General features: G+C 40.7%; 1 protein-coding gene and 1 non-coding gene across 2 annotated transcripts in view; both read right to left on the reverse strand.

Moving 5' to 3' along the window:
* Positions 1–375: 375 nt before the first annotated feature.
* NSD2 (nuclear receptor binding SET domain protein 2) overlaps positions 376–14,643 on the reverse strand; it is a 72,403-nt gene continuing 58,135 nt past the window's right edge. Inside the window, exons 13-24 of the mRNA XM_066548726.1 lie at positions 14,424–14,547; positions 13,223–13,423; positions 12,374–12,553; positions 11,170–11,326; positions 10,225–10,430; positions 9,666–9,769; positions 9,181–9,450; positions 8,971–9,087; positions 7,059–7,200; positions 6,317–6,423; positions 4,859–5,063; positions 376–3,973 (exon numbers count right to left, since the gene is read on the reverse strand). Coding sequence (XP_066404823.1) covers positions 3,708–3,973; positions 4,859–5,063; positions 6,317–6,423; positions 7,059–7,200; positions 8,971–9,087; positions 9,181–9,450; positions 9,666–9,769; positions 10,225–10,430; positions 11,170–11,326; positions 12,374–12,553; positions 13,223–13,423; positions 14,424–14,547 — 2,079 coding nt within the window. The 3' untranslated portion in view covers positions 376–3,707. The remainder of the gene's footprint in view (positions 3,974–4,858; positions 5,064–6,316; positions 6,424–7,058; positions 7,201–8,970; positions 9,088–9,180; positions 9,451–9,665; positions 9,770–10,224; positions 10,431–11,169; positions 11,327–12,373; positions 12,554–13,222; positions 13,424–14,423; positions 14,548–14,643) is intronic.
* Positions 7,347–7,477, reverse strand: LOC136556353 (small Cajal body-specific RNA 23). Its single transcript, XR_010783658.1, has one exon. It is a non-coding gene; the product is annotated as a small Cajal body-specific RNA 23 (non-coding RNA).

The following is a 14,643-nucleotide window of genomic DNA, read 5'->3' on the forward strand; positions in this document are numbered from 1 at the left end:
GAGCAGAGCTGGCTGGGCTGGGTAGCCCCAGCTCAGTGGCACAAAAGCCTGTAAAATTATCAGCAACAGAGAGCAGCACTGGAAAAACTGGACTGGAAGAAATGTCAGCAGTCCTGTGACAAGCAAGAATGTGAAAACAGCCACAGCACAATCATTATCACCTCTGTGGAAGCATAAAACAGCATTTCCAGGGCATCTCTTAGGAAGGCCTGAAGTGCAAGTTTTCCCTATGAAAGAAAAAAGCCCTGTTCCCTCACTGCCAAACCATGCTTGCTCAGTATGTAGCAATTCCACTTTTCTCTTTCAAGAAAAAAAAAAGGTGCCAAAGTAAGCACATAGAGCTGTTTTACAAAAGAGACTTAGCAACTTCTTAAATAACTAGGAATAAAATTCAACATTTAATAAGACATTGAAGTTTCTCAAGCAGTCAGACATGGAATAATGAGACTCAACAATGTGGAAAAATCCCATTAATACGTCTTTCAAGATATTTTGCTTTTCCAAGTAATTCAAATAAAAAACCTCCTAAAACCTGACCATGAACACAAAGCTATTGAACAAAACAGACATTTACTCTGATTACTTTTCCTAGGTTGTATGAAAATACATCTAACATACTCAACTGAAAATTGTTTCCATGCTTGCTCATGTGATAAAAGAACAACAAATTCTGAAATTGGCTGTCATGTATCAGCTTTTGCTAAAAAAGGAAAGACATTTTGCTACTTTGATGGGCAAGACACAAAGAACATCATTTAAGGCCACATAATATGCCAAAGTTAATGTTGTTTAGATTAATTTATAGCAGAAAATCCTTCAAGTTGCTGAATGCTAAAAAGTACTGAGTTGCATCATGAGAAAGCTCAAGTCTTAAGGATTGTTTTACCTTGGATTTGAACAGTGGGAGAAGGAAAACAATGTCACAACTTTTCTTCTGTCTTCTTTCTTAAACATAACTTCAGCCTGTTTTCCCAGGCTGCAGAGCAAAGGTACAGAAGCGTTCATTACACTGCACCTAAACCCCACCTGTCCTGGTACAGAAACCAAAACTCTCCCAGATCACACCTGAGTGCCTGAGCTGAGCTCAGGGGGTCACATGGCCAGTGGGTATCAAGGAGAGAGAATTTGATCCACATTCCTGCCCAGGAAGGAATTCCCAGAGCGCCCTCCAGGTCTGCAGCCCCAGCGATGCAGAGCGCCCAGGGCCCAGAGCAGAGCGGGGAGAGGTAGAAGAAGCAGAAGGACAAACAGCCCCTGGCTCAGATCTGTTTGTGGAACAGTCCCTCTGTCCCCACAGACAGACAGACAGACAGAAGGGGTGTCTGTCCTGCATCCTGCTCTGCTGGATGTGCTGGGGAGCCCCCTGAGAGCCCAGGGCTGCTGGCACTGCAGGCTGTGCCTCCTGGGACCTGGGGCATCACAGTTCCACAGTGACAGAGCTGTTACACATGGAGAGGAAAAAGCAACAAAACAACTAAAAAAAAAATTAACAAATTATGAAAGCAATGGAATGTAAAGGAAAAATTTTATAATAACTTATTTAAAGGTATTCTTACAAAGCCTTCCTTACATGGTATAGTATTCAAAGAGTTGTCCCAATGACATCAAATTCCTTCATTTTGTTTTAAAGCAATGAGGAAAATATTTCTGCTTTACTACCTGACCTCATTTTCCTTCCCTTGAAACCCAATATTAAAGAAACATCCATAATAACTTTTTTTTTTTGGTTTTAATTTTATGCACAGGACTGTTCTTCAGCCGCATGGCAGAGAAAAAGTTTCCCTCAAAATCAATTAAAGAATCTTGAATTTTAACTTGAGTGCAAGGCTTGGCATACCATTTCAAAATATGCAAACATGTAACACTTCCCCTGATTTTGAACTCTGCTATTTCTTCAAAATTATTAAAAAAAAAATTAACCTTCCAACAGTGTTTATAAAAACTGATTCAAAAAACAAAGCATTTTGGTCACAAAACAGAAACCAAAGTGTTCAGCATAGGGCAATGCAACATTTATAACCTCTTTCAATTAGTATCTTCTAATAAAACCAGACTTTTTACATGTTGGGAATAAATGGGGGTTTTGGCAATTCCAAGAACTAAATCAAATCCTGAAGAAATACCTTGGGAAAAAACCATACACTTCCATGATACAGCAAGGCTTCATTTTCAAAAGGGCTACACAGAGTTCCTGCACTATGAAGGGCAAACTAAGCTAGAACATACACAAATGGCTCAGTGGACATGGAGGTGCTTATGGAGGGTGGGTCACAATGGCAAAAATCAAAATGTGCTTGGGATGCTGCCTGATCACACAGCAAGGATGTGCACTGGGAGGAAAACTGGCACAGATGTTTCTCTTTACTGTTTTTTCCTAGTTCCAGTATTATTTCTGTCAATAGTAAGTGTTGTATGTTCACCTCACTGTGAGTCACCCATGCTAATGGGGGTGAGGAATTCAAAACAGCTTTGCTGACACAACCCAGTGGTGACAGGTTAGTCAAGAGCAGAGCTCCTAGAAATGGAACAAAAAATTTCAGTCTGTCAAATAGCCAGTTTATGCAAAGGAACAGAGTAAGGCTAAATTTCACATCAAAATTCTTACATGCTGCTTCAAAAATCTATTTAACTTTTACCTGTTTTGAATTTAGTTTTTACACTTTAGTTAAGTTTCGCTTTCTGTTTCATTCATGGGGGTAGTTTTGCTCCCTTTTGGGCATTTCTTGCATTATCACAAAGTTGAAATGCTTGGACTCCAAGCATTCCAAAGAAAAGTTTGCCTCTGCATTTAACCTGCCATTGAGAAAAAAAACCCAAACAAGCAAGTAATTTTTTCCAAGTAATAGCTTTTGAAAGGTTTCTTTTTATTAAGACACAAAAATCCTAAAGTATTGGGCCTAGATTGCAAGACAATATCCATTTAAGTCCTGGGCCTAGATTGCAAGACAATATCCATTTAAGTCCAGACCTGCACAGCTCTGCAAGATCAAGTAACTTCATCTTTTGCTGGGATGAAATACAGGAAAAAACAGTATAGAAAAAAACCTCTCACAAAGTCAGATTCCTCCTCTCTGGTACAGGGCGTGCCTTTCCCACCACGCACCACATTTCTTGGTGGAGGGATATTTATGGTCATGATTGCTAAGAATAATTTTTGAAGAGCACAAACCAATTGCTGTAGTGTGGCTGTAGTGAGGGACACACCTGGCATTCAAGCACCTGCTCAGAAACACACAAGGCAAGCAAATCTCATTGGGACCACAGACCAAGCCATTTCTTACTCAAAAGGACTTGAGAACTAACAACTTCTTTCAAGGATATACTATTTTAAACATCTGTTGGTTGACAAATACTATCTCAAAAAAACTATGTTTACGCCTACCTGGTTTGATTTTAACCTACCTCCAACCTGCAAAGTATTTTGGAGGGAACATTTTACATTCGTAACAATTCAAGTGTAACTGTAATGCTGAGTAATAAGTTTGGTTTGTCCTGAAGTTTGCTGAACTATGCAGTTCGTTATCAGTGCAGAAGCAGCAGAAGACTGCTGTGGTTGGCTCAGTGGATTTATAAAAAAACAAAACAAAACAATCCCCACCCACCCCCATTGTAACCTTTACAGAATATACGTAAAATTGTGTCCTTCCCTGGTCATATTCACAACTTATCTACAAGATAGTGTTAGCAGTAGAAACTGCAGTCCATGACTATTTGCATTCAGCTCTCATCCATCTGTTCCTCTTTCTCCTGGGCTTGAACTTGTTCAGTTTTTTGCGGGGTTTCTCAGTCTTCTGAGTTTCCACAGAATCCACCCCAAGAACGTGTTCAGAGCAGCATAACTGTCCATTCAAGGTGGAATTTAGCACTGTCCTGTCTTGGTGCTCCTTGCAGAAAGAGTTTGGGCAGAAGTGGCAGAAAGAAACAGAAGGTTTGCCACAAACATCACAGTGGTGCCAAGGACACTCCCACTTCCCTGCAATCAAAACCAAAGAGCCCATTAGTGGGGAGTAAAACACAGCATCATCTCCTCAAGGGGTTTTGTGTTGGAGCAGCTGAACAAGGCACAGCTTTCCTGACAAAGCAAATGACAGCAGCTACCAGGGCTGATCTCAACACCCAGAATGCCACATCATACTTCTAAAGCTCAGCTGGCAGCTGCAAGGAGCAGCCTTGACACACTCTCATTCAAACACAGCAGTCAGCTCCAGCTACAAGAAATGACTCAGGCTTCACTCAATAGCATTTTACAGAACTCACAGGCTGGCAGAGCATCCAAACATCCAGTCTTACTGCAGTCCCCTGTCTGTTGCCAGTCCTGCTCAGGAATGACTGGCGTGCTTCACTTACAGCTGCTCTTTTGCCCCAGCATACCTTACCAGTCCTTGTTTTACTTGTTTCTGGGATAACAGGCTTTGCCTGCTTCCCTTCCTCATATCTCACCTGCCATGGCTGACTGGAACCAGGTACCTCCTGTGATATCTGGAACTGCAGCCTGATGTCTGCTGCTCTTAATTTCCCTACTTGCCTTCTTTCAGAAGCTGCTGTTGCTCTTCTGGCTTGAACTCAAAGGGCTTCATGCATTTCTTAGATATAATCAACTGTCCTGTGGCAGGGCCATGGTGCTCCTACCAGGTGATGTGCTCAATTACCTACATCTGTAAAAGAAATGCCTCATTTGCCAGAGAGGCAGGAGGAGGCCACCATTTTGTCTTCAAATCCAAGAGGAGCTGCTCCACATGATGCACAAGTGAAATTCCTGCCATACAAACCCACTGTTTTCAGGACGACAGCCCTGACAAGGTTTCAGTGCAATAACAGAGCTACCTGCACAAGTTATTTATACCAGGGTAAGACTCACCAAAAGGACGTTTCACCAAACCAAGGCAGGAGAGATGATAAGCTTTAGTACAAGATTTCCTGTCACACAGCACCAGCTGGCCTCCATCACCACAACGGAAACAATCATCTTCAGATTCTTTCTTCCCTTCATTTTTCGTTCTGCGTCTCCGTGTTCTCTTTTTGGTCTTTTTGCCTTTTTCTTCTGAGGCATTAGTGGAAGAATTCTAAAAGAGTAAGATATAAATCTGTAAATGCCAGTTTTGCAAAGGAAAAACGTTACACAACCCTGCCAAGCTCTGGGCACACCTGGCAGACTGTGCACACAGCCAAGAACCTGACTTGGGGCAGACCTGCCCAGTGCTTCACTCTACTGATCTGTGCTGACAAAAAACCTACACTGACCCTTGAGAAAAGTCATCCTGAAACCAGATCTTCTCCCTACAGGACCCTCCTACTGCAAAAAACCCTTCCTTTTCTGGTCACTGACAAAAGGTCTTCCAATTTCCAGTCTAATCTACTTGTGGCTAATTTACCCTCATTATGTACTTGCACCACCAATTGCTTCAATATCCATTTTTCTCTTCCAGTTGTGAATACTCATGCTGGAATTACTAAAACCTGCCCCCATTTTTCTTTAAGGAACAGACAGCAGAACTTCAGGAAATGTAGTTAATGACAGAAAGAATATACCAAACCTTATCCCTATTTCAATCTGACTTCAATTCTGTGCTGCATGCACAGAAGCAGCTTTCAAGTGCTGCTTGCACTTTAACTCTCCTTCACCAAATCATATAAAATGTTGGATGATTTTTCAACATCTCTACCATCATTCCCTCCCTCTCACCCCAGTAATCACTATCTACTTTCTTTTAAATTAGCCCATTCTATCTACCAATGAAGACAGACCCATAAAACTAAACTGTAACATTGAATTTCTTCATGGTTGTCTGTGTAAATGTTCACAGGCTTATATGAAAACTCATTTAAGTCCATCTCTTAATAAAAAGCAGCTGTGTGGGTTCTGAAGATTCCCAGTCCACCCTCTGAAGTGGCTGGTCCTGAGCAGTGTGAAGGACCAGAGGAAAGTGCAGCTTTTCAACATCCACAGGTGGTACTTGTGCCCTCCCCCCCACTCCTATGCCAGCCCTTCAGGAAGCTCCATCAACTTCTGCTGGATTACAGGTTTCAAACTAACCTGGACAGGATTCATACAGATCATTTCTTGATATACTTTGGTAATTTTTTTTCCACATTCAAAACTCACATTTTTTATTGTTCAGTTCAAATGAATTTTTTTAATTGAATCTTAGCAAAATAATCATACTGTAAGGTTTAAATGAGGAAATATAAACTAGAATGTCAGAATAATCTCACTGGCCACAGTTAGGCACATTCTTAGTCAGTCTGAAGCTTCTACAACCCTTCCCCTGACAAGACTGTCAAAATCTCTTGATGTATTACTTGATATATTACTTGCCTTTGGTCTGTCCCCAAGAAATCCACTGCAGTTTGGGGCACCACATTTGCAGACTGTTTTTTCATTGCCCAGACAGTCAAGGTTGTAATTAAAAGTCAGCTCCGTCCCTGAGTGTAAAAAGGACAAGGTAACAAATTTTATCAAAATTATTGCAAACAAATACAGCTGCTGCTATCTGTCTGCTGGTCTGGACTTGTTTGCTGATATATTATCATAGGATGTTCCCTCTCTTTACTGTTTATAAGCACTGACAATGATTAACTAGATGCCCATATATCATGATATCTTATGCAATTACATTTTAAAATAAATTTGTTTGACTACACAAAACTGTGTTTGTGTTTGGCCTTCACACATATTATATCCATCCATCTATCTAGCTAGATATAGCTATAGATAGATAGGTATGTGTGTAAACAAACCAGAAAACAGATATTTCTGAACAGCCTCCTACATCCACTCCTTAAGTTTATTATGTTCTTGTTATGTATTTGAGAGCTCCAAAACACAAAGTTGCTAAGGATACAAGGAACAAAAAGCAGCCATGGGACTCACAGTTAAAAAACACTAAAAATCAAAAAGATTTTTAGTGATCACAAAGATCACAAAGCATCTCCTCTTGTGTGCTGAGTCCTCTACAAAAATATTTGCACTAGATCAGTTAAACCATGACTGTCCCACCAACAAATGCATAAAAGGTTTAAGTGAGAGGATGAAAGCAAAGGCAGCTGAGCTGAGGTACCTGCAGGAATGTCACACACAGCAAAGAGCCCCACACGAGTGTCCCCATTCACTGTCCACTTCAGGGTCTCACAGTTTGGTTGGCAGCTGTGGTTCATGAACCGGGAATAGTTTCCTTTGGGGCCAGCATCAATAATTCGGTCCTGGAGAACAAACCAGCAACAAACTGAAGGGTTTTCCTCTCCCCCTCACAAAAAACCATAAAAATCATCCACAACTGATTTCAACAGCTGCATTCAGAGCTGACATGGTGTTGCTACCCAGAGCACACAGGCCAGCTGCTGGTACATGTTGTATTGATAACTGTAGTGTCCCACATGGTCTGGAATGGGACACTCCCAAAGCAATACTCATGTTCTAGCTCACATTTTCCCAGCACCCATCACAGCCACAGGGCAGGATAAGTGTTCTTGTGAGCATTACGGTGGGCATGTCAAGGAACCCTCTTCCCCAGGAAGCTTCAAAACTCAGACTCAGTCCTTTTACTTGGCATTCATGGAGCTGTGAGGCATTTGCAAGTATGGTACTTTATGGCATTTACAAAATACATGACTACTTCCAGAGATTACCAGTTTCTCACAAGATTTCTTTCCCCAAATCAGCCTAGTTTAAATGCAAACAAGCTCTTGGTAAGCTAAAAACATCCCATTCCTACAAACAATTGCTCTTAAATTTCCATCTCCACAAAATATACGAGACATTAACAAAATAAAATAAAGCTTGAAATTGTCAGAACTGTTTCTTTGCAGAGCTGCTTTAGAAGGCTTTGCTTACTTATGAAGTATTATTATAGTTTCCTTCTAGCTGATTTTTATAATGCACATTATAATGTCATGCCCCTGTGCACACACTTCACTGCATGGACAGCTCAGCCTCATAATGGCACTGGCAGTTCAGGCAAGACAGACCCACAATGAGCATTTGTTAATGACAGAAAGAGTCAAACACATGTTCAGTTCAGATGTTTAACACACTGATGTTGTATTGTCAATCTAGCAGAGGAGTGAGAAACTTTAAGTGTTCAGAGAAATGTGGTTTCACCATGCTGTGGTGGTAACTCCTGTGCAGAGCTCCTCAGTTACAGGATTCATGGAAACAGTAGCTGTGGAAATACAGAGCAAGAGCCTTGGGAAAAAGAATGGTGGTTGGGACTGAAAAAATTGCAGGACTGGCAGCCAGCTCTTGTTTTTCTCCTAACTAGCTGTCTGGGGACTGAAGCAATATAATATAGATAATCTATAACTCCTGCTGTCCAGGTTCTTCACTTTCTCCTTCTCCCAAGGAAGAAAATACTCAGAGGTGTGCACAGAGGCACAGGTGCTCAATTATTCTGCTGTGTTAATTAATCTGCTGCAATAATTTGCTGTGAATCAATTTGTGGAGGGTTGGCTGGCTACTAACAGAGAGTGCTTTCAGAAAAGAGTTTCTACAAAGGCACAAGCCTGGTTTTGCCATAAACAATGCAAGGGACAGATGGCTACAAAAAAGATTAAATGCCCTATATAGGACACAGCCTCACAATTTTATTCCACATTCTCTCAAGTGAGAATTTTATTGTCTGTTGTTGAAATTTTAGTAAAAGGATTGCAATTCCTTCCACTGGATCACTACTATTTCCCCAAACTTCATTTTAAGGCTGGGCAGGTAAGTACTTTGTACTTACAGGTACATGTAAGTAGTGTACTTCATTTCAAGCAACAAAGCACAACCTATAGACCTTAATATGTAATTTATCACATAACACAGAACTAAGAAGATTCATTATGTACATATAGAATGGAGAGAGCAGGCACAGAAGATGCAATGCTCTGAGTATGTGAAAGTGTAGAACATCAAAGGTAGCAGAGTGCCCTGCCAAGGTGATCAAAGTAAGGCTGTAAGTAAATAATGGCAAAAACCATCAAATACCCTACCTTATCAATAGTAAGCATATAGAAGTGGGTGATGTCATTTTCATGTGCATATTTGATTCTTGCCATACACTCCTCTTCATCAATCAGCTCTCCCACATACTCATTGACAAACTCCCCCTGAAAGACACCAAGGATCACTAGTGAAGTATATCCCAAACCCACCAACAGCACGGCAGCTCAGCCACCCTGCAGGGTAAGAACAATTCCTACCTTTTTGATGTCCCTCTTGGCCACCAGTCCCCAGCCTTTGCCATCAGTTTTGATGATCTTTGTCTCGGGGTACTGGCGCTTGGTGAAGCACTGGTTCTGGCAGCGCTCGCCCGCCGGGCACACCTGGGGGTGGCACTCGTACATCAGCATCCGGTTCAGGCACTCCGAGTCAAAGCCACACGGGTTCTCGTCTGTGGGCTTGCAGTTGCACTTGGGAATCTCAGATATGTCAGCAGTGTAGATCTGCACTTTACCACAAGGTTTGTTCACCTGGAAAATACATTAAAATAGAGGAAATATGACTTTAGAACAGTTAGTTTTATTGCAGGAGTTACACAGTGGTTGCTAATTTGGTTTTTCACCACTCCAACGAAAGCAAAATTTCACCATCTCACGACTGTAAGAGGACAGTTACCACCATTACAACCTGACCTTGTCTCACTGCTCAGCTCAAACCTTTGAGTACCCATTTCCTCAAACTTTACCTTAATATGTTTGTATGGTGGAGGTTTACGTTCACTCTCCTGGGTTTCTTTGGCTTCTCGCTGTAGTTTTATTTCTCGAAATCGAGTTTCAGCTTCTTGCAAAGCTGAAAAAGATTGCAGCATCAACAGAAATGCCAGAAAGAGGATTACTATCCCCCAAAGTCACTTGCTCATTCCCACCTGTGTTAAAACAAAGCACTGTCTACTTCTTAGTCCCATCATTTGCCTTTCTTGCAAACAATGCTTCTGGAGTGTTACTGTTCTTAACAGATGTATTAATTCTACTCTTTCAGTCTCCCAGTCTGAAAGAGTCTACACTCTTAGTCTTTTTTTTAGCTTTCCAGAAAGTAAAAATCATAAGATAAAATTTCAGTTAGATGCCACTCTTTTACAAAACATTAAAATAATGTTTTCATGCAAAGACAGTGACTGTTGCCCAGGACAGCACAAATTTCTTTAATTAAACATTGTAAAACAAAATTTCAAACCCAAGGCTATGTGTGAAGAAAGCAAAGCATGCGTATGCCAGGATTATTTTTGTTTACTTTTAGCTGTGTACCATTTTTGAAGACTTTTCCAATTCCTTTGATCCCTTGGTATCTACTCCCTCTGTCTCCCTCCATGTAAGGGAACACCCGTGCTTGGTGCGTCCAATAGTAATCCTTAGAACCAAAGAAAAACACAGGAAATTCTCCGATTTCATGCTTCATTTTCTGGATATTTGGGGGAACGTTTTTCGGATGGCAAACTTCTGCAGGCCACCATCTAGCACAGAAGTACAAATAAAAAAATACAGCATTTTAGTCAAGCTCTTTCTGCAAGAGACAGTTTAACAAAATCACCCGAAACAGCAGTAACTGATTATTATTTCCAAGACCCAAGAGGATTTAAAATTCTTTTTTCCCCCTCTCTTAGTAGGGAGTGAGAGAAGACTAGAAAAGGAAAGCCTGACACTGAGATCTGTGGGACTTCACCTGCCTGCAAGGTAAGCATACACACAGGACTCCCTGTGTGAGTAGCAAAACCATCATCTTTACAAGACCTGCAATTTCTGTAATTGTCAAAGATCAAGAGAAGGTTGATAACATCTATTAATGTTTCAAGGCTAACCCCCAGCCACCTCCGTCTCACTCAGATCTCATATCCAAGTGTGGAACGCCAACAACCCGAGTGACTGATGTCCCAGCCCGTGAGGGTGTAATTTAGCCAATTTCCAGTTACCCAATTTATTGGCAGAGATTTCTGACACAAACAGGGGTTGAAGGCTCCTACACTGGAGGCAGAAGTCAGAAGACTTGAGGAGTTCTGTATGGGTAATGCCTTGGCCAGGAGCAACAGCAAAGCTGCAACTCTTTGAACCTGAAGCTTGCAAGGAGGTGAGGTCCCTAGTTCAGAGAGGAGTCAGAAATCAGTGTGCAGCAAGGCTGGCCTACAGGAGCAACCAGTTGTATGATCCTTAGTTAAACATGCCAGTACTGTAAAACAACAAATTCCTTCATCAGACCTGTAATTTCCCAGTTTAACCCAAATAATATCCTGGAAATGGAGCTTCTTGCCCGCCCTGCAGTCATTGCAGTACCAGCTCCCATCTGGCATTTCGATGTTTAAGCAGTCAGGATGAAAGGCTGCTGGGCAGGACTCACAGCACAGCAAACTGCCACCTGCACAGACACAGAAAAACGCAAAAAGGTTGGAAAACATCAAGATCAAAGTGTAAGTTTTGCTTTCCAGACAGCTTAGAAATGACACACATGTGGTAGGCTCAATTAGAAAATAAATGGTTAAAACATGCTGACCCTCCATAACAAATACACACCTCACTTAGCTGGGTACAGCAGCCAAAAGATCCTGACTAATCTGAATGCCTGGCAGATTCAGGTTAGTAACACATGCAAAATAACAAGCAAGCTGGTGATAAAAATGCCAGAAATATGCACAAATTATAATTACCTTGCTGTACTTTAATGACTACAATATGTTTAATGTAATTTTAATATATATTAACATTTCTAATAAGAAAAATTGTTACCACAACATACTTCTCTTATGATTTTGGGGTTTTTTTCCACCCTTGGGGGGCAGAAGGAACAAGGTTGTTAGTTTGTTCCACGAATTATCAAATGGAAAGTCAGCTGCAGCTTAGAAGCTGCTATGCTGCATGTTAATTTGTTAACAAATCAGGTAAAGTTTCACTGCTACAAGTTTAATCAGCACTATGCATTTTGTGGTTGTCAATAAGGAACAGATTTATTGTACAAGATAAAACAAAACACCCTTAATTAGTGGCAACAACTAATACTGATTCAATTTGCAGTCTGCTGCTAAACTAAAAGCAACTCTTAAAATATTTATGGTGTAATATTACATATTAGCAATAAAGAAACACAAAAAGCTTTAGTACATTGAACACAGGGGAAAGAACAGAAAAATACTCATTAAGTGTCTCTTGTAAAGAATTAACCGGACTTCTGGTTGTTGGATAAAGCCCAAGTAAAAACATTCTTTAATAAATTATTTCTGAAAAAAAAAGGATATTTAAAACCCTGAAGCAGCCAACTTCACATTATAGCATAAGCTAAGAAAGCCTAACTAAATATGCCACATTTCTAACGATTTGCTATGAACAGATTAGAACAACAACACTTGAGCTGAAGAACAAAACGCTTTGACTCCACACTTCAGAAGGAGCTCCCTCCCCAGTTGTTTACCTTTGGAGCACACAAAGCACCAGCTGACATTGACATGGGCGTGGTGGCTTTTCCCCTTCATGGCAGTGAAGTGGTTGGTGCAGACGATGCTGTTGGAGGCGATGACGGCGCATCCCGCCGCGATGCAAACGTCCCCAGCGTGGTACGCGACCGGGCAGCGCACGCAGCGCATCATCTTCCCTGCAAAGCACCAACTCACAGGTCACCCTGGGCACAGCTGGACACGTGTGGCAAAGCACAGCACTGCTGAGGTGCTCTGGGACAAAACTGACTCGTTATTTCAGCAAAAAAGAGGTGCTGAGACACCCCACACACACACAAAATCCCAGCCATTGTGTTTACAACGCTTGTGTATTTGCAACGATACTGAATTTATAAAGGTTTTTTTACTCCCAATTTAAAGCTTTAATTATGCATATCAGCATAAACCAGCTCTTCCTGAGTCATGTAATTTTGTCTGCAAATGTTGCCCAAAGCTAAAAACCTGCACAGAATCAAAATGTCTCCATGTTCATCGAGCCCTGCTGCAGTGTTTGTACATTCTCAGGTCCTGCCCTCACTGCTTTGCCTCTCTCCTCATCATTATACATTCTAGATTTCATTCTCTCTTGAGAAGAAAACATGGTTGACTATGGTTAACTGAAAGCTAGTTAAAAAAAGAGCAAGGTAAATACTAAAGCTGACTAAAACTTACTCTATTACAACTTTTTAAAAAATTCTGAATGAACTGACAGTCCATTTATGCCTAACAAAACTGCAGCTAGCAGCTCTCAAATGAACACATTCTTTACCTTAACATGCCATAAATAAAATGAATTCATCAGCCATAAAAACATAAAATGAAACTACCTTTTGAAATTCGTGGATGTGAGGGGTTACTAACATGACAACTGAGGCAGCTGTGGAGAGGACACCGAAAGCCCCTGTTCTCGAAGACAGTGAGATGGAATTTTTTCACACAAGCTTCGTGGTAGAATTTGCCACAGTGAGACACAACACAGCGTTTCACATCTGCCTTTCTCTCCTTACACACGAAACAGGTGTGCACACCTAGTGGCAAAATGATAAACAAAATGTAATATCCAAACACATAAATGCATGAGAGAGGTGTTTAAAATTCATGTTATGTATGAGGGAACTGCTTTTGTGGTATGAGGAGGTTTTTTTCAACAAATCAATTGCATTACTTGATGCAGCAATCTATTTACTTTAGCTCTTCAGTATTAAATACTGATCTGCTCAGATACAAATAAAATAAAGCAAACCCATCTGCAGTTGAGGCATACACAACACTCAAAGCCTCACCAATCTGATTTTATGTTCTTATTTATAAGCCTCAGAATGCCAGGACAAGTAGGAATTTTTAGTTTTCAATTTTTTTTTAAACCAATGGAATAGGACGATGGTCTTGTCTGTGGTCTTCTGAAATTCGAAGCAGGACCACAAACCAAAGACAACCATCCTCTAATCTTTTTTCTGGACTAGCTGGAACAGTTTTATTTTGAAGCAGTAGTTCTAACAAGGTTTACTGCACATACTGAAACGAGCTTATGAGCAAGAACACAAATCTTATGTAAAGTTTTGAGATTAAGAACTTCCAAGCAGTTATTACAGGATTAAAAGCAAATGAAATTAATAGCAATAAGGTAGTCTTTTAACAGGAAAAGCAAGACTGATGCAGACACACAAAGGACTGAAAAAGAACTTAAAATGTTTCGTTCACTGCTCTTTTTTCTACAATTTCTTAAGTCATTGTGACAGACTTTAAACCTCATCACTAATTGTACTCAGAAAGCAAATAATCTGCAGTTATTAAGGCAATGGAATTCTGATTAAATTAGCCACGTTGCAAGAGCGTTCTCACTGAAAACAGGGTGAACTTTGTAAAACATGGCACACTTAGTGGCACTCTATAAACTCCCACCCTGTCACATCCCAAAGGATAAGTAAAGGTTCTCTGAGGATACTCTGTCCAGGAGGATATCCTAGACCAATATATGGGAAAACTATAACTTTTTTTTTTTTGATTAATAGAAAGGGACAAACTTGCCTGATGTACATTCACTACAAATGAATTTTCCTGCTGGTCTTCCAGAGAGCCCAAGGCAGCTTACATGAAAAGCTCGATAGCAAAGTCCTTCACACAGCAGGAGATCACCTGTTTTTTCACACAGCTTTTACAACACAAAGGCATTGAATGTTAAAGAAAAGTTCATATGTGGAAAAAAACTCTTTTCTTTATTCCTTTTCATATACTGCTCCTCAAAATA

Source organism: Molothrus aeneus, chromosome 4 (assembly GCF_037042795.1).
Source record: "Molothrus aeneus isolate 106 chromosome 4, BPBGC_Maene_1.0, whole genome shotgun sequence".
NCBI classification, from domain to species: domain Eukaryota; kingdom Metazoa; phylum Chordata; class Aves; order Passeriformes; family Icteridae; genus Molothrus; species Molothrus aeneus.